The 18,651-nt window shown below is 42.8% G+C and overlaps 3 protein-coding genes across 4 annotated transcripts; 1 reads left to right on the forward strand and 2 right to left on the reverse strand.

Annotated features, from left to right (window-relative positions):
- Positions 1-456: 456 nt before the first annotated feature.
- LOC310990981 (putative E3 ubiquitin-protein ligase DTX3) lies at positions 457-3,032 on the forward strand (the record flags this gene model as incomplete). Its single annotated transcript, XM_083978548.1, has 3 exons — positions 457-1,044; positions 2,552-2,769; positions 2,864-3,032. The coding sequence occupies 3 exons, from the start codon at positions 457-459 to the stop codon at positions 2,931-2,933; spliced, it is 876 nt and encodes a 291-aa protein (XP_083834674.1). The 3' UTR covers positions 2,934-3,032.
- Positions 3,033-3,700: 668 nt separating this feature from the next.
- Positions 3,701-4,483, reverse strand: LOC310990922 (carbonic anhydrase-like; the record flags this gene model as incomplete). Its single annotated transcript, XM_083978480.1, has 1 exon — positions 3,701-4,483. The coding sequence occupies one exon, from the start codon at positions 4,481-4,483 to the stop codon at positions 3,701-3,703; it is 783 nt and encodes a 260-aa protein (XP_083834606.1).
- A 4,696-nt stretch (positions 4,484-9,179) lies between these two features.
- golph3a (golgi phosphoprotein 3a) lies at positions 9,180-15,877 on the reverse strand. Of its 2 annotated transcripts, XR_014595645.1 has the most exons (5): positions 15,402-15,877; positions 13,843-13,974; positions 13,012-13,126; positions 9,900-12,252; positions 9,180-9,864 (listed from the first exon to the last, which is right to left on the reverse strand). XR_014595645.1 is itself a non-coding variant. In XM_083979610.1 (4 exons), exons 1-4 carry the CDS (start codon positions 15,600-15,602, stop codon positions 11,828-11,830), a joined length of 873 nt encoding a protein of 290 aa, XP_083835736.1. In that variant the 5' UTR covers positions 15,603-15,877; the 3' UTR covers positions 9,180-11,827. The 2 variants fall into 2 exon arrangements, 1 of the variants encoding a protein (XP_083835736.1); XM_083979610.1 differs by having other exon boundaries at positions 9,180-12,252.
- Between the last annotated feature and the right edge of the window lie 2,774 nt (positions 15,878-18,651).

Consider the following 18,651-nt stretch of genomic DNA (forward strand, 5'->3'; position numbering starts at 1 on the left):
GTCAACTTCCACACTAGATGGAGGTGGCAAACTTACAGTATATGCTGTCATATGTTTTTGCAGTTCATCACAGACATCACTGCCACCATTGATGAAGCTGGTTACAAAGACAAGGTGAGATTAGCTGAAGTTCTTCAGTCTTTCAACACTAAGAAAGAAGGGTCCTCCTGCTACAAGGTGAGAGGAACCTATGAGGATGTGGAGCGTCTTTGGAACAGGCTGTCGGCGCTGGACCACCAGCTCGGTCCTGACACACGTGGACGAACAAGTCATCACAGCGTCAGATCTGTAGATGTGTCCTGGGTCGTCATGAACTACATTCAGAAGAAATGTCCAAAAGAACTAGACAAAATTGACGACGATGGTTTTATCATTGAAATACAGCCTGACCTCAGAACAGCACGTAAAAACCCGAATGTCAAAGCTCAGCTGACTTTCAGACCAAAGCATGTTCCCATGAATCCTGTTCACCTTGACTTTGCCAGACAGAGGTTCATCTCCTTCTACCAGAGAACGGCGTCTGACCTGCACGTCACATCGCTCCGTGTCAGACCACAGGACCACGAAGACCTGCAGAGGAGGTTTCCACGTCTCCTCATTAAACCCCGCCAAAACGAGAATGAGGTAAAAGTGACTGGGCCTTTTATGCACATTGCTAAATTAGAAGAGTATCTTTTACGTAATACACCGAGTCCAAGCAAGAGCCCAGTGAACAAAGGTCCAGCGAGCAGCAGAACAATGAGCCCTGCACCGACACACAGCAAAGATCCTGAGGATGAAACATGTCCGATCTGTATGGAATCAATAGTCAAAACAGAGAAGACGACACTGCGGTGTAAACACTCCTTCTGCAAAGACTGCCTGAAAAGAGCTTTCGACTACAAGCCCGTGTGCCCGACCTGTGGACAGTTATACGGCACGCTGACAGGGACGCAGCCTGATGGAGGTCAGATGACTGTCACCAAAAATAATACACCTCTTCCTGGATACAAGGAATATGGAACAATAACTGTCAATTACTACATTCCAAGTGGCACACAAAAGGTAAGCCTCTACATCAATACAACAATCTATTTTCATTTTGTGCAGCAACAACAAGTTTGTTTTTTTTCCCAGCTCATTTTAAGGGCCATTGAAAGCAAAGATGTTACTATTACAAATAGGGCTGCCACAATCATGAAAAGTTTAGTTGATGATTAATTGCCATACAAATAATTGCAATTTATGGTTTAATTGTCTTTTTCTGATCGTTTTATGCCACTATTATCATCAGGGATGCAAACAGCGCGCCGAAAAGCGGAACTCGCTTTTTTCATGACCAATTAGGTGACTTGTGTGAATCGTTCAGATCCGAAGAGTTTTTTTTTTTTTTTTTTTTTTGGGGGGGGGGGGGGGGTCTCAGCTGGGGTCAGTAAAATGTTTTTCTAACAGGCTGACAGTGACAATCACGTGAAACTGAGGCGAACTCATTCATGGTTGTCTGATTATACTGGTAACAGCCGACCTCCAATGTAGACGCGCGACATGCGCGCTCATTAAGCAGCGCGTATCCGCGTGCAGTCGGTGCGACAGCGACGCTGTTTTTCCCCCCCGTGCATGTCCGTGGAACTGTGCACCGCGGACATGCACGGTTCCCTACGTTGCTGTGTCAGGCAGGTGTCTCCCACGGAGCTCTGCCCCGTTTCAGAGGTGAAGGAAGCCCTAAGTGGAAAGACGTCGCCTCCGCGATGTAGAATGTGTTCAATTCAAAAAGTGAAACTAACACATTATATAGGCCTATATGTCCATTACACACTGAATGAAACTTCCCATGTCTTTATTTCTTCAGTTTATTTTAATAGTAATAATGACTAACATTCAGTGAAGACCTAAAATTCAGTATCTCCAAAACTGAAATATTGCAATGGTTTTTTGTTTGTTTTGTTTTTTAAGCATTTTTAATATAGAAATGTTGGCCTTCTGAAAACTATGTCCATCTATATGCACTCAATACTTGGTTGGGGTTGAACTACTGGAAATGGACTTTTCTGTGATATTGTTAATGGTGAGATCCCCCCCCCCCCCTCCCACCAGACAATTCCTCTCTTTTTTGGTCCTGACCCGTTTGCATCCCTGTATCATATAAGCCTAAACATAATTTAGTAATACACTGACATACATCTTATGAATAGGAAGAGCCATTTATTGGCTTTGCAACTAAACCCAACCTCAAATGGTGGAAAACGACAGGGGAAATAGTGATGTAAATATGACATTTCTGTTAGTTTCATCCAGCTGTTTTTATACAGATGAAGGGAAATTATATTAACAATTATGCAAAATAATTGCGATCAGGTGATTATGTAATAATTGTCACATTTTGTTGTCTTCAATTCCCTCACATATACGCACAATCTGTGGTCCCAGCCACTTGAAATCCCACAATAACATCCAGCTGTACAGAACATCATGAAGCTTGACTGTGTGTGTGTGTGTGTGTGTGTGTGTGTGTGTGTGTGTGTGTGTGTGTGTGTGTGTGTGTGTGTGTGTGTGTGTGTGTGTGTGTGTGCAGGAGGAGCATCCTAACCCTGGTCAGCCGTATGAAGGCGTGTCCCGCACAGCCTATTTCCCAGACTCCCCAGAGGGCAGAAGGATCGTCAGACTGCTGAGACGAGCCTTCGATCAGAAACTCATCTTCACCGTGGGTCGGTCAACAACCAGTGGCAGGAACAACACGGTCACATGGAATGATATTCACCACAAAACGTCCACACATGGAGGACCAACTCAGTAAGGACTCTTTACATACCTATAAATCAGACTAAAAGTATGACTTTAAAACTGTCCACATGAATTCACTGAATCTCTGTCATTGTGTTTTCAGCTATGGATACCCAGACCCTGACTATCTGAGTCGCGTTCAGGACGAACTGAAAGTCAAGGGAATTGAATGAGTCGACACATGAATGCACTAAGATGATGTATGAAGTTCCACTTTTGTATATTTATATCTTCTACAAAATACAATCAGATTTTGTAGATCATGACACAGATTGACCACTTGACGCTTCTTTAACTTAATTTTATATGTCTTAGATAATGATACATTAATCAACCACAGTCTCATCTGTTGTTTTCTGTTATTATCCTTCATTCCTCAAGTCATCTCTTCTTGTATTTGTTTTATTTCTTTTCATTTTTTTTCCACTAAATGTTGATATTTGTTCATGAAAAATTCCAACTGGTCTGTTCAAAGTTAAATTTCATGATGTTGTAGCAGTTTAATGTGGTGGGGATACTAACTGGGCTACTTTGTTGTATAGCATCTATTTAAAATTTGTACTACATTGATGAAATCAATAAAGGAAAGGTTTTTAATCTAAATTATTGAATGTATTTCTTTTAACAGTTATAAATATATTTTTATCACAGTTTACAGAAGACACCCACAAAGATGTAATTCAATTGATGTAATATATATATATATATGTATATAAATCTTATGAAACATATTAAAGGCAACAAAAATTGGATGACTTGTTAAAAGACTCCATGCAAGCATCACAATGCAGCCTCCAGCAAAGGATTCCTGGAGTATGTAAAGAAGTGATGAGACATCAGTAAATCGTGTTGGCTATTATTGAGGCAGTAATGTGATTCTATCTGAGCCGCATAGAGTAGTTTACACTTTTTTTTATTTTTTTTTAAGGTGAAGCAGGGTTTATTTGAAGGAGGCGCGGACCCGACGGCTCTTCAGAGGCTGAGGAGGTCTGTAGTTGTCCACCATGCAGCATTCAGCTTCTCCATCTTCGGTGAACAGGAGGCTGCGGAACTTGGCCATCTGTTCAGGGCTAACACTGATTGGTTCCTTGAGGACAATCCAGGTGACACTCTCCAGCAGAGGGGGTGTGGTCAGAGAGCCATCGTAGGTCCAATAATCCAGAGAACCAGGGAGAAGAGTCTTTGCATCGAAGTTGTCAAAGTTGGACTTCTTTCCCTTGGTCTTAATGGCATCCAGGGCATCCAGAACCTTCTGAAGTCTGGGGTTGGCAGCACCAATCTTGAGGAAGACCCCGACCACAGCGAGTCCATCAGGCTGGCTGGCTGCCTCTCCAAAGCTGGGGTACTTAGTGTTCCAGTGCACCAGGTGGAGCTCACAGGGGAACTTGATGCCGTTGACAGTGTGCTCACAGCCTCTGTCATCACTGGCTCCCCAGTGGAAATGAAATTGTTTCAGACGATAAGTTCCAGAAATAGGTCCTCCGGTCAGAGTGGAGGTGTCCCCATCGTCCACAAAGTCCACCTGGAACGAGTGTCCATTGTTTAGGATGCCCTTGGCATTGGAAGGGTCGTACTTGAGCTCCAGAGCCTTCAGGGAGGAGTCGTACTGGGCCTCCTCGGGGATGATGTCGATGGGGGACTGCCGGGGTCCGTCGGCTACAGGGTAGTCCTTCGCCCATTTGTCAGGTCCGTTAGTCGGTCCGTATCCCCATCCGTGAGACATGGCTGCTTTGCTGCTTGCTTGCGAACACAGAGGTGTAGAATCCAAATCCAGTATACTTAAATAGAATGTTTAGATTAATCAGTGATGATGTCATACTATGGAACATGACACACAATGAGAGATTCTGTTGGTTCCGTTCACCTGTTGACTGCCCAGAGTTCAGAACACTCACAACCTCACACACAACTAGAGACAGGAAAACGTCGAGAGTTTTCATTTTCAGATAACCAGACCATCAGTGAACGCAGCACGTAAGTACTGAAATTACAAGGATTTTTAGCAAAGTCAGAATTCATCATAATTCAAAAGAAAATGTTGAGCAAAGTAGCTAGAAACTCATTAGGTGATGGATAATCTAGTTACCCATGACCCTATGAGTGGAAATAAAAACTATGAAATAAAGTATATTTTAGTACATTTTGAATGTTTCATGTGCAAAAGAGCTTAAAAGTGTTATGTCTCTGTTATCAATAAACATTACATTATGGGATTACAACATATAAGTTGTATCTAAATGTTGTTGAGGTGAAACCAATTATTTCATGTTGCTGGATAGTTAAAATTTTAAAACTGCATCATATTTAAAAGCTGGCCATCTGTTAAATAAGCTAAATAAAGTATTAATCTTCAAAGTCAGTGGTAAATTAAGTTGTGAGGTGGATGTAGTGAAGGAAAATAAACAGTATTTCCCTCTTAAATGTAGCGAAGGAGCAATTTGTAGGTTACTTGGTACTGTTACAACTTCATGTCCTTCCCTATAAAATGTCTGAAAAGCAGCTTCCTGATAATGTTACAGGTTCATTATCAGAGAGAAGTGACGACATCACATCAACGTCATGGATCTCAATGCAGAATTCGATCAAGTCATCCAGAAGATGAATTGGGATGAGGTTATTGATAGAGTGAAGGCCATGGTAGATGACATGGTGATGGGAGATACACCCTACCCTTCCCCCCTGCTGCCTGTTCCCACTCTCCCTGCTGAGATGTGGTTCTCCCCCCAACCTCAGTCAGTAGACAGACGGTATTTTGGATTTACCCCTGATGGAGCAGCTCCATACAGTTCCATCCAACCTCCATCAGTAGACAGAGACAATCTTGGATTCTTTCCAGCTCCACACAGCTCTGGTCTCAATGTTCAGGCTGCTCCCATCATACCCCTGGAAACATGGAGTGAGCTGACTGTGATACAGCGAACTCAAGTGTACAGCCAGAAACAGGTAAGACACCAATGAGAAAATGACAATTTTTAGAAGAGGGTGTCAGGTCAAATTGAACTGCACGTTAATTCGATTCTTTCTGTGTGTTGTGAGGCATTGTGAGGCAGGCTTCACAGTCTGATAGCAGTCTCTTAACTAAAAGATCATCTCTTAAACAGTAGTAACTGAAACAGCCACTGCTGAGGTTTGAAATAAATAGTCTCTGGAGTTATTGTGAATGTTTGTAAAGGGTTTGAGTCCACAAAACAACTTTAATAGGTCAATGAGACAAAAAACTGATATCGATGATGATGGTGTTGTTGATGATGATGATGCAGTTTGTCTAATCACCTGTACTGTTTGTGTTTGTGCTTCCAGTATCACAACATACCAGTGATGAGGCTCCCTGAAACCATGAGGGAGACCATGATTCCTGTTGGAGAACTGTAAGTAACAGATACATAACTGCAAACGCACAAATGCGTGCACGCAAAAACACACACACTTTCACTTGTGTGCACATCAGTGAGCCTCTGTCTTCATCTGCAAACACACTTTCTCTCTAACCTAATGTGTGTGTCTGGTGTTGTTGTAGGAATGGAGAAGTGGTGTTTGGACTTCCCAGAGTCCCACCTGTTCCCCCTGCTGCTCCTCCAGTGCAGGGACCGAGGCTCTCTGAAACCCCTGATGCAGCAGCTCCACACGGCTCTGGCCACAATGTTCAGGCTGCTCCCTGTGTCCCTCTGGAAACACAGAGTGAGTCGACTGTGATAAAGCGAGCTCAAGTGTACAGACAGAAACAGGTAAGACACCAAGTGTAGGTTAGAGACAGTAGATTCATAAGAACTGTATCAATACCTGTATCAAAAAGATGAGTATGTTACTAATGGAGGAAGCCAGAGCAGAAGTTTTATTTTAATCTTAGACTAACAGAACTGTGAGGATGCTTCAATATCCTTATTGACTGCCAGTTAACCATAATTCATAACCTCCCTCTCACCTTACAGTTCCTGCCAAATCAGCTGACCCACTGCAGGAGCATTAGCACACTGCTGTATTGTGTATGATCATGATGATGATGATGTGTTTGCTTTTCCAGTATCCCAACATGTCAGTGATGAGGCACCCTGAAACCATGCTTCCCGTTGGAGTACTGTAAGTATCAGATACATAATTGCAAACACACATCAATGAGCCTCTGTCTTCATCTGCAAACACACCTTCTCTCTTATCTAATGTCTGTGTCTGGTGTTGTTCATGTAGGAATGGAGAAGTGGTGTATCGTCCTCCTGGAGTCCCTCCTGTTCCTCCTGCTGCTCCTCCAGTGCAGGGACCGAGGCTCTCTGAAACCACGATGGAGAAGATGGTTCCTGTCGGAGAACTGTAACAGCAAACACACACATACACACACACACACACACACACAAATGCACACATCAGTGAGACTCCGTCTTCATCTGCAAACACACCTTCTCTCTTCTCTAATGTGTGTGTCTGGTGATGTTCATGTAGAAACGGAGTGAAGGTGTACGGACTTCCAGGAGTCCCACTCGTTCCCCCTGCTGCTCCACCAGTGACCCGCTCCAAGCCACAGTACGTCGTCACACTGACTGGCTCCAGATCTGTGACAGAGCTCATCAACGCTCTCCTGTCTCTAACTTGTCCACCCAGATCCTCGTCCACTTCTGTTGGTTGTTTTACTCACAGTTTTCCTCAGTGGTGCTTCATGCTCTTCTTCTGATAGAACGCAAAAACCTGAGAGGCAAGAGGACGACGGGCGACCACATGTCAAGAAGCCGCTCAACGCCTTCATGATTTTCAGGAGGGAGCAAAGTTCAAATGTTGCTGCAGAATTGAACATCAAGTACGCTGTGGCAGTGAACACCGCCCTTGGACAGAGGGTGAGTGTGTTTAGTCTGAGCGTTTGAGACGCTCAGTGTCACACACACTTCATTACAGTGTGGTCAAAGATTTCCTGCATTGATCAGTGCTGAAGATGAAACCCTCACAGTCATTTTAAAGAAAACAACGTGAACTCGTCATGTGACCAGAGAACCAGTCTAGTATCTCCAGCATTTTATGACACAAACACACTGTGGTGCAGTTTGCATTGCGGAGTCTCTTTATATGTTTCCATGCTTGTGTCTGTGCACTATAGTCTGGTCTGCATCTGCATGTAGTTTAGTGTCACTATGTACTACTGACAGTTTGTTGTTGTGTGTCCACAGTGGAAGTCTATGTCAAAGGAGCAGAGGGATGAATACTATAGGAAAGCAGATTGCGAGAAGCTGCTCCACATCCTCCGTCACCCAGAATGGTCCTATAGTGACAACTACGTATGTGCACTGTACTCACATACGACTTCTACACGTTAATATCATGACACTGGAAGATACAACACAGCCACTGAGTTTGTTGTTTGTCGATCGTGTTGGATGAAACTCTCATGTGTTTGTTTTCGTGTAGGGCAAAATGAAGAAAGGGGTGAGAAGAAAGGCTCCTGCTACAGCTGAGGGTGAGACAATATTTCTGTGGATCACTGTTTCAAAACCTCCTTTTACTCTGCAGCTCAAACTGAGTTGTGTGACTTTTCATGTCAGGATCAAAATGTTGCAGGTTGAAGAGGCAGCATCTGGTTTGAAGAGTTTGTTCTGAATCTCTCGTTTATTGTTGCAGATTTTGAACCAGAGGTCACACAGGAAGCCAAGAGGACGTGTAGGACACCAGTGGAGACAGCTCTGATGGAGGCATCCAGCTCACCGGTCCTCCCCTCGCTCCCCTTCTTCACATCTGCCAGATCCTGAGTGTTTTGTCCCTGAACCAGCTTTTGCCACCATTGCTCCTTTGAGAGAAGGGGACACACTTGTATAAATGCAAATAATTATTTTATATTATTTATTTGTATAGATGTGTCCTTTTGTACTGTATATAAAATAAGAAATAAAAAAACAAAAAGGCACATCTCATCTTTGTTGTCTAGACTGAGCTCAGTTCACCTGTGTCACAGCAGCTAGTTGTTCACAGTCCGTGTTTTGATCTCGTGTTACCCTCTTTAGTATGTAGTATATGTATATAAATACAAGTGACAAACTTGGTGTACTCACCCAACCCTTTCTTGTACTAAACATATGAAATTAAATCTCAGTAATGTTTTAATGAAACTACGGAGGATGATCATTGGTCCAGGTGTGGAGAAGCTTACAGGTGGATACCTGCAACAACAAATATGCACATACAGCACATTTAAAATTAAAAACAAACTCCACTGTCAGAGTGAAGCTGGTGAAAATGCAGTCACTTATCTTGAGTTTCACTTGTTAATAAAAGTCAGTTTGAAAAAAAAATCCTATTACATAAATAGAGATTTGATGAGTTAATAAAATAAAACTAAACTGAAACATGCAAAAGCCGAGACAAAAAAAAAGAAAGAAAAAAAAAAAAGCTTGGTTCAAGTTTTGTGAGTTTCAAATCAAATAAAAAAATAAAATCTGTTGTATGATCAGGCACTTCCAAGCTCTTGGTTTATTTTCCAGGGTCAAAGAAAGTACACAGATTAGAGGTCCCTTTATTTAGATAACATATAATCTTTCATATTTAGTCCACAATATGAGGTGATGCATAAAACTGTTGCCCACCTCTTCTCTCTCCCCACAGTCACCATCTAATCTCTCCCAGCTCTCTGCTACATACAGCACCTGAAGGAGGCGCTCTGTAATGAGCAACGTCTTTCACAAAGATCCATGAGCTTCGTTAGCAAAAATCTGTGTTAAAGCAAAGAACATTTGAACAAATGCGAAAATAAAATTCAGAAAATTGAGGCAATATGAAATTAAGAGCGAGGTTCATAGTGACAAGGCTTTGTTGAATGTTTGAGCACAATGTCCAACATGTGAAAGACAGTGCAGCTGAGCCACGGTTCTGCAGAGGTGACAGTGTGAATTTGTGCCTGATACAAATACACAAGTATATACATCAACATCTGGAATGTGAGCCCGTCTTCTGGTTCTTCTGATCACACACGGATTTCTTTAGATGCAGTGGATTTTATCTTGAGGAAATACACTTGGTTGCCATCAAAGATCAGCAAGTGTTTTGTCTCTGTGCTTCCAGCACATTGACAGGTCTGGAACTGAGGCAGACGGACAGGGAGCTGGGGAAACTGCAAACCTAGCTGTAGCCTTGCTGCTTAAACGAGGAGTTGTAGCCACCAGAAATACGTACGTATATACTGTGAGTTTACTGGTACAGGGCTTGAGCAAGCATTGGTCCAATGCTCCATTTAAATAAATCTTGTTTAGTCTCTGTATGTTCTCTATGTTATAATAATGTACGAGACACGATAATGTGTTTTGGAATTCGCTGTTCTACATTTTTTGTTTATATCTGCTGTAAGACTTTTTGTCTCTAAACTGACCCAGACTTGGAAAAGCTGAGGAGAAAATCCTCATAAATGCCTCGCTGCTGTGTTAAGCACCATCAATTACCTCAATTTTGATTAGATTTCAACAACTGTAGCTCACAAAGTTTAGCTGGCACAGACTGGCTCTGCTTTCCTGTTTCTGTTTCCACCACTAAATCTCAGTTTAATCCTCAACAGCCAAATCACACAAGCAATATCACCCCAGTCTGGGTCCTCCATCAAAATGTTTTGATGTGAATTAAAATCAGGAATTTAATATTGATTTTAGGTAGTTCAACCTAAAATTACTATTTATGTCAGAAAGCTTCATCTATTTAATTCATGCTTTGGAGCTTGTTTCAGCTGCATTAGTGTGTAAATGTGCTGCCTGCCTCACTGAACATCCTGGCAGCAGCACAGTTATTCCCTCCTAAAAGTTTCTGAGGGAGCTTCACCCTTAAATCCAATGAGAAAAGGCCAAAGTCAGAGGGGGTGGGAGCTCACTGAGGCTTCAAGCTAGCATTAACTGCTGGAAGACGCCACTGTGGCTGATTTGAAGGGTAGTTAGCTCAGAGCAGGGAGAGGGAGGGTTGGACAGAGCAGAGCGTTTTGCTAGCGTTTGCTTGATTCCCAGGAGCTTAACTGAAGTATACCAGTATAACCAGGGCTTTACTTATATTATAGTTATCTATTTATAGTTAGCATCATTTATTTTTCCTTCACCATCATAACTATCACCTGTACGTGTTGGTGTGCGTCTCATGATGTCCGCCGTGTTCCACTCATGTTAAACATTAAATGGAGATGAGGTCTAAGTAACTGATAATAAAGTCATACAAGTCAGCAATCCATCCACCTGGAACTGTTTATAGCTTCCATGCATCTGTTAGACTTTGACTTTTTGTCCCGTTTCACAATTTAACCATCTACCACAAACGTTCAGGTGGAGTGGAGGCGTTTAAGAAAATCATCATCCTTGCATCGATTACAGGTCAGGTGACCCACACTCAATTGCCTCCAAGTGCCAATGGTTATCAGCCTGTGGTTAACATGTGGTTGGACCCCTCCTTCTGGTGAATGAGCTGCATCAGTGTGACCCCTCTCCCTGCACAGGATAAGCAGGTGTATGTGATGGAGGGATGGGATGGATTCAGAGGCACCAACAGACTCAGACTTAAGGATCTGCCTCCCAGTCAATGAATACATCACATCCTTGAAAGCACCACCACCACCACCACCACATACAGAGATGTCCACATCACAATGGTTACTGTATTCAGGTGTGTCAGGGTGGAAACTCCAAGTCGGTTCTGCCGTACACTCTGTACCTCTAACTGTTACAGATATAAAGATTTACCAGATAGAAAACAAAAAGAGGATATGAATCAACATCTTGATTTCAGCTCCACCAACATCATCGACTCCCACTTCTTTCAAAGTTCCATATTATTATCATTATTTCTTCTTTCTTTTTTTTTTAGCAAAAGTGAACACATAAATGACATATGAGGAGGGAGGAGGAGGGATATGAAGGATCAACAAGGACAGTTATCTGGGAGGGTGAGGAGGATGAGGTGGGCTGGGGGGACAAGGAAAGAGGGCAGCCCATTCCAAAAGTCCAGGCAGGGGGGTAAAACTGTAAGTCAGTCAAGTCACCATGTTGGGGTCAGTTCTGTGATTTCCATCCCAACGTACAATGCCACTTGAATGCCGCAACTGCTCGCTGTCCTCTTTTGCAAAGTAGCCTCATTTGGTGAAGGCGGCCACCACGGCCCATACCAGCTCGTTGGTGTTGGCTTTCATGCTCTCCCCCTCGGGCTCCAGTTCCAGCAGCAGCCGCACTCTCTTCATGGCCAGGTCGTATTGGTCGTCTAGCAGCGGGGCGAAGGCATTTTCCAGGACGTCGGAGGAATGGGCTAAGAAGATGAGAGCGAGCAGCCGCTTGTCCATTCGATGGGGGTCGTTCACCCACTTGTCCAGTACGGCCTCCTGGACCTTCTTGATGAGGCGCTGCTTGATGTTGTTGTTGGTCAGAGGATGCGTGGTCATGTCAAAGAGCAAGAAGTTCTGCTTCTCGGTGGTGAGGACGCCTTTTTCCACCAGGTTTTTGGCCAGCCGCTCGCGCACGTTCCTCAGCTGATAATGAAGCTTCAGGGGGTTCCACGTCTCTCCTGAACACGAGCCGGTAAAACATCATCAGTTAGTGCATCGCAACAAGGAGACATGCTCTCTTAGAAATAACAAGGTGAGAAACAACAGGGCACTGCATTGAGAGATTTTGACTTAATAAATGTGTGAATATGTAAAATATTTCCTATAGTTCTTAGAGAAGCTAGTTCCAAATTCATAAGAGAGCAGAGGTATTTTATCTGTACCTAAAGAGATCAGTAAGATTAGCAGAAGCAGAAACAGGGTTTTTGTGTTCATTCATGCTGCAGCAGCCTCTCCTCTTTGCCTGTCTCTACTCTGTGCTCGTGTTTGACTGAGGTGGGACGCAGAGCAGACAGCAGGGCAGAGGCCTCAGAGGAGGATGTGATGACGGGTGGGGTGAAACGTAGGGGTGGGCGATAAGGCAATAAGCCAATCAGAGCATGTTTAAACAAGCTGAGACCTGCAGAAAAGTGATATCTTCTCCTTTTCTTGCAGTCTTCTGTCAACGTCAAGGGGTATGAAGCCTTTTTATTTAGTGCACCTCAAACAAAAGCTGTTGTTTTTAAATCCTCTTTATGTTTCTCAAGATTCAGTGCAAACTATTTACATACAGATACAAAGGTCTATGTGTGCTATTACTGCAGACATACGCTATGTCATGTAAAGCTCAAAGTGAAGCTGGGTACAAGCAGAAGGAGGAAGCGAGGATCTGCGCTGTCACAGGTCTCCTCACAGAGTTAGCACCAGAGACTTTGAGCCGATAAGGCTGATGAACTCACCGCTGAGCAATTCAATCCAGCTCTGCACCGTCTCCGGCGGCTGCGTGTCTTTGATGTGTTTCAGCGCTTCGTCCAGCAGCACATCACCTGTTGGAGCATCCGACTTACAAATGACCTGCGGAGTTCATTCAGAACGATGACAGGCGGTTACAATGTGTGACTGTCATCAGACGGCTGCTGAAAATAATGTACTTAGGCCCTGCTCACATCACTGACTGGATTTCACTGTCACACCAGACACTAAAGCTGCTGACACTTAAATCAAATGCATATCAAAAGAAAAACAAGATAAATTGTGTGTGTGTCTATAAAAATGAGTGATGAGGTGACAAATGTCCATCAGTTACCCAAAAGCCCCAGCTGACATCTTAAAATGTCTAATTTTGTTCAGCGAACAGTAAAAAAAAAGATATTCAGATTGAATCCGCACAGTGGAAAAGCTGCAGCGCATTTTTTACTAAATGCACAATCAAGTTGTTTATTAATCATCTGTTGATATTTTATGAAAATAAAAGGAAAGAGACTTTTAATGATAAGGGAATATGGAGGAGATGCGGGTTAATGTGTGTAGAGGTTGTTGTTGTTATGAGTCTGTTGGAATTGGTCATGGTTGTATCCTAAATGTCTCCCTCATTCACGCTTTCCTACACACTATCAAGTGTGGCAGTAAAATGAAAAAAACCAAAACAAAGAAAAACAGTTTCGGATACTTGAGTCATTTTCTCCGCACCATTTTTCTGTTTGTCAGCAATAGCGCAGAGCAGGATGGCATATACTACTTTGCAAGTAACCATAGTATTTACGCAGTACAAGCAGAAACACAGGTCCCACCTTCCTGGCCAGCAGACCTTTCCTCCTCATGCCACACGCCTCCAGCTGGAGGCGGCCTCTCAGGGCCAGTTCAATCAGCATGCACCCTCGCAGCCCCGATGAGATGCAGTCGTTCCAGAAGGAGGTGTAGCCCTACATCATGGGAGAGGTTTGTCAGAAAACTACCATGTAATAACAACAGAGGACCTGCTGATGGTCAACATGGCCAATGTAAATATGCAAAACTAAAAAACACCTAGTCACAAATGGTTTTAAACACAGTGCAGTGGTATAGAAAATGTGGAACCAGATCTCTACTACTGGGTTTCCATTATGGCAACCACAACAGTAACCATCTTTAAATGTGTAATCAATTTTGGTATCATACCACTCATTAAACATACATGCCATGCCCATTAATTCGTAACTTGAAAAGCTAAACATCAAGACGGATGCAGCCTTGATACTGACAGGAAAACAAGAGTCAGTCTCAGCAATTACCTCTGAAGTACTATACTAGTGCTTAATATGGTATGCAGGGATAGTTTTGTCAAGAATAAGCAGCAAGCTTGTTGCAATAGATTTATGAATGTTTGTTGTGGGGCATCTATTTCTACACTTGTTGAAACCGAACACTTCATTTAAAACCACTTGTCACACACTGGTTTCACATCTTGTGTAAATGACTTGCACAGTTGTTTTGATTCAACTTGTTGACATTTCACTGTTTAGATAAATACCAGTATGTAAATACTAGGTTTGTCTAAGAGTTTATTAGAGGTTGTGTCTGTTGATCCGTGTCAGCAAACCCACCACAGGCTAATTACCTCCACAGAGAGAAAAACAGTAATGTTACAATCGGTGTGTGTACTGTTGACGAAGAAGTGTGCCTTTATGTGTCTGTGGTTTAATCAGTGAACAGGTCACATTACAGAATGACCCCACAGCAGCAGATTAAATCCACTATTATGGAACAGTTCTTGTTACTTATAGATGATTAACCATCTGTTTGCATTACACTTAACCCTGGTACATCGTTTTCTCTATACCAGGCATGTCAAAAACTATTCCTCAAAGGGCGTGTAGCTGCTGATTTTTGTCTCAACCAACCAAGAGCACACAGTTTGACCAATCAACTCTCTGTATACTGGGATCAGTTGATTAAATAAGTCAAATCTGGTGTGTGCTGCTGCTGCTGCTTGGATGTAACAAAAACCCTGCAGCCACACCGGCCCTTTGAGGAATAGTTTGGACATGCCTGCTCTATAACCCTATTAGCTTACAAATGTAAAGACAGTTCAAATACCGTCTGTCATGGGGCACTATCTAATTAAACGACCACAGTTGATCATATTAAAGACTCTTGGTTTCCTCAATATTAACAATTTTCTTCCAGAAGTCGTTTGAACAACCGCGTTTAGCTCTCTTTATTGTTGTTAGCTACAGCGAGCTAACAGCAATGCTAACGTTATCTTAGGGAAAATAAAGCTAACACGTTAGCTTCGTCTGGCGTTCAGATATAACCAACCTCTTTATTGTGTATATATATATATATATATTTTACATGCTTGTGACATTACCTCTCGGTCTTTCAGTCCTAACAACAACACCTCCTCCATCAGGGTCAGACGTGTTTCTTTGGAGTCGCCGCTGTCGTCGTCGTCCGGCTGCTCGTCTCCCCGCCGGGGCTCGTCGTCCTCCTCGCCGCCGGACGGACGCTCTTTGTCGGCGGTGGTCCGCCTCTGCACAAGGCCCGAGCTCCGCTGAGTCAAGGAAGTCATGTCTGCCGGCGAGTTAGCAGGCTCAACGACGACGACGAAAACAGGACGCCTCGGCTCGGACGGACACTGGCCCGAGATGTTTTGTGGTTCACTTACTTGTTGTCAACAACCATGTATGAGTGAGTGACCGACCACCCACCAACCCACCCCGAGAGCAGCGCGGACAGACAGACAGAGTGACTACTGCGGCCCGGGAAACCCTTGTCATCCAGGAGGACTGCGCTCCCCTGCCTGCCTGGCTGCCTGCTTTGACTTCGTCCGCAGCAGCTATATAATGTCTGTCTAATATGGCGCCGTGTGTGTGTGTGTAAATGTGCTACCGAAGTTATCCAGCAGGTAGAGACCGAGGCAACCTGAATAACTTCAAGTTACACTGAATGCAACGTCAGCTACTTCAAAATACACTGACTGACACACACCACAGTTACCCTCTAAAAAATAAAGACATTAGCCTACGTAGGCTATGAAAGTCAGAAGAGCTGCAAAAACATTAGACATTTACAATTCACTAAAAAACTGATAATCCAATAGCCTAATACATTTTGTTTGTTTTTATATATATTTTTTAAACTTTACCCTATTATTGTCTGCATCATTTTAGGCCATGTGACTGTTCAATTCCTGTCAGTCATCAAATAAAAAAACAAAAACAAAAAAGCTCTGTTTTATAATAAAGCTACACAGCCATGAGCCTGATATCACACTGCTGTTCATACTGCCTTTATCACAACATTTACAATATTAATTTAGCCTATGTTTAGCTGTTAAAGGTCACTATTACATAAGCAGTAGCCTAGCTATTTTATTTAAAGTGTTGATTGGTAGCAAGATCTATTATTGGTTTTGATAACCAGGAATCTAAATCTAATTGGGTCTCTCATCCTTCTCTCTTGAGCTCTATTTACGCCTACAACATGACAGCAAATCATAAGAGGAAGGCTCTCTGAATGGCTCTTTCTAAGCGATCCAATAAAAAGCATAATAGGCCTATAACATAGGCCTACTTCAGGTAAACAAAATTTCTGTTTAAAAAACAAACTATTAGGCTACTATTGACCTCTTTTCCACTGGCAGTTTGGCTTTCAGACCTTACACAAGAGTGAACTTCTAGTGGTGTGGTGGAAACTGGTAAAACAGATCTTATCAAAAGAGTGAAATTAGCACCAGTGGTGGGCTGGGGCAATGACACATGAATTTGACTCCATTCCAAGCCACCCTTTTAACATAGACCACCAAACCTCTAATTTTGTGGGCTAACCATATTTGTTGATGTAATGGTTAAAAGATCATACATTTTGCTGCTATGCTCACTGGTGAGGAAAGTTGTCCAAATTACAAAATACATAAATCAAAATGCATTTATACCATGAGCTATATTTGGTGTCTGGGAAATGTGCCAGTGCTCCTGACTTGCACTCAACTGGTGATAGCATGTTTACGAAGGTGTTGTGTTTAGGCCTACATCAAAGCCAGAACTGGACCCATAAATACCCGCGTCTACAGCAGAGTCATTTAACCAATGCATGAATGCCAGTTGAACCCTTTTTCCATTGCTGACTGAGTAAAACCTGTTAGAGGTTGTTTTTTGTCCTGTGGTAAAGGGGTAGCTATCAGAAAAATCCAATCCTGCAGGAATGGATGGTGGGTCCAGGTGGGCGGGGCACAAAAGAGTAGGCTACCAGAAGTGTGTAGATTGTGTAAGGTGAGAAACCGTGCCCTGTAGACTTTGTTTGCCCAGTGTCTTTTCTGTAGCGTAAACGGACCTTGTTGCATCAACAGGACTGGAGACTGTTTTGTAGAATACGTCCACCCCTATCAACAAGTAGTGAAACATTACCTTCTACTTTTACAGAGGCAGAAGGTAAATAACCACATTCACTGAAGAAGGAAAAAAAAACATGGAAAACTTAATCTTGTCACAATTATGACTTGCAGTCTGAGAAAAGCATCTCATTATGAGAAAAGGGCTGAAATTTACATGTTTGGATTCATTTCAGATATGCAAGCTGCTTCTGAATGAATACAGTGGCTTCAAAGACACCTGCCAGAACAAGCCCAAGGATTTAAGATGCCTCCATGTCTGTTCCCATGGTGCTCCTAAGTATCCTATCAGTTTTCTCTGATTACACGATATGAAACATAATTATGACAAAAAAGTGGCAAGAGTCCAGTGGTGAGCTGAGCCAGAATGCAAAACTTGCAAGCTCTCAAGTCAGTCTTTATTTATAATCCCCCATCTATGATCATAAAGAACTGTAGAACGTTACTAGGGAGAGGAAAATCTGGCTCTGATGGATAGTAGCTATTGTCATCATAATAGGCTACTTATAAATAAACAAGTCATTATATAAAATTCTGCACACACACACTTTCTTCTTAATACAATGCAATGCAAATGCTTTATTGACTTTTTATTTTGTAGTTTCACTTTTATTTCTGCAGACTTTTACTTCCAAATGCCACTTTTTTTGGCCAGTTTATTCAGTGACATAACCACGCCCTCTCATTTGCATAATACAGAAAAAAAAGAAAGCCTGGAAATGAGATTCCCATTCTCATTGTGGCTTTTTAAAATATCATTTGTGGAAATAAAAAGTTCATGTCCCCTAAAAAAAACGGTCAATTGTATTTTTTAGGCTCTTTACTTTGTTTTATGGCTACTTATTTGACTCCCTACACATTTACATTCAGTCTTTTCATACGCCTATATGTTTCTAAATGTAAGCATATTACTAGTTTATATAGTAGCCTACTATATCATAGGATTTAATTCATTTATTATTGATTTGCAGGGTCTTCCATGGTGGTGCCTTGATGGACCAAAGCGGGAACTCAGTGAGCTGCTCTCCGCCACATCGCCGCTCGCTGGTCAGCATCACACGGTCGTCGGAGGAAGTGGAGCCAGGGAGGCGGAGTTCAGGCCACAAAACAGCCGCCTCAACAAAATCTGAAGCCCGAAGCTCCGCCCTTCGCCTGGAGCCGAGGAGGACAGGGCGGCCGAATGAAAGCTCATCAAACCCCCGATACCTGCGGATAAAGAAAAGCGGAG

This window comes from Trachurus trachurus (assembly GCF_905171665.1).
Source record: "Trachurus trachurus genome assembly, chromosome: 9".
Classification (NCBI taxonomy): domain Eukaryota; kingdom Metazoa; phylum Chordata; class Actinopteri; order Carangiformes; family Carangidae; genus Trachurus; species Trachurus trachurus.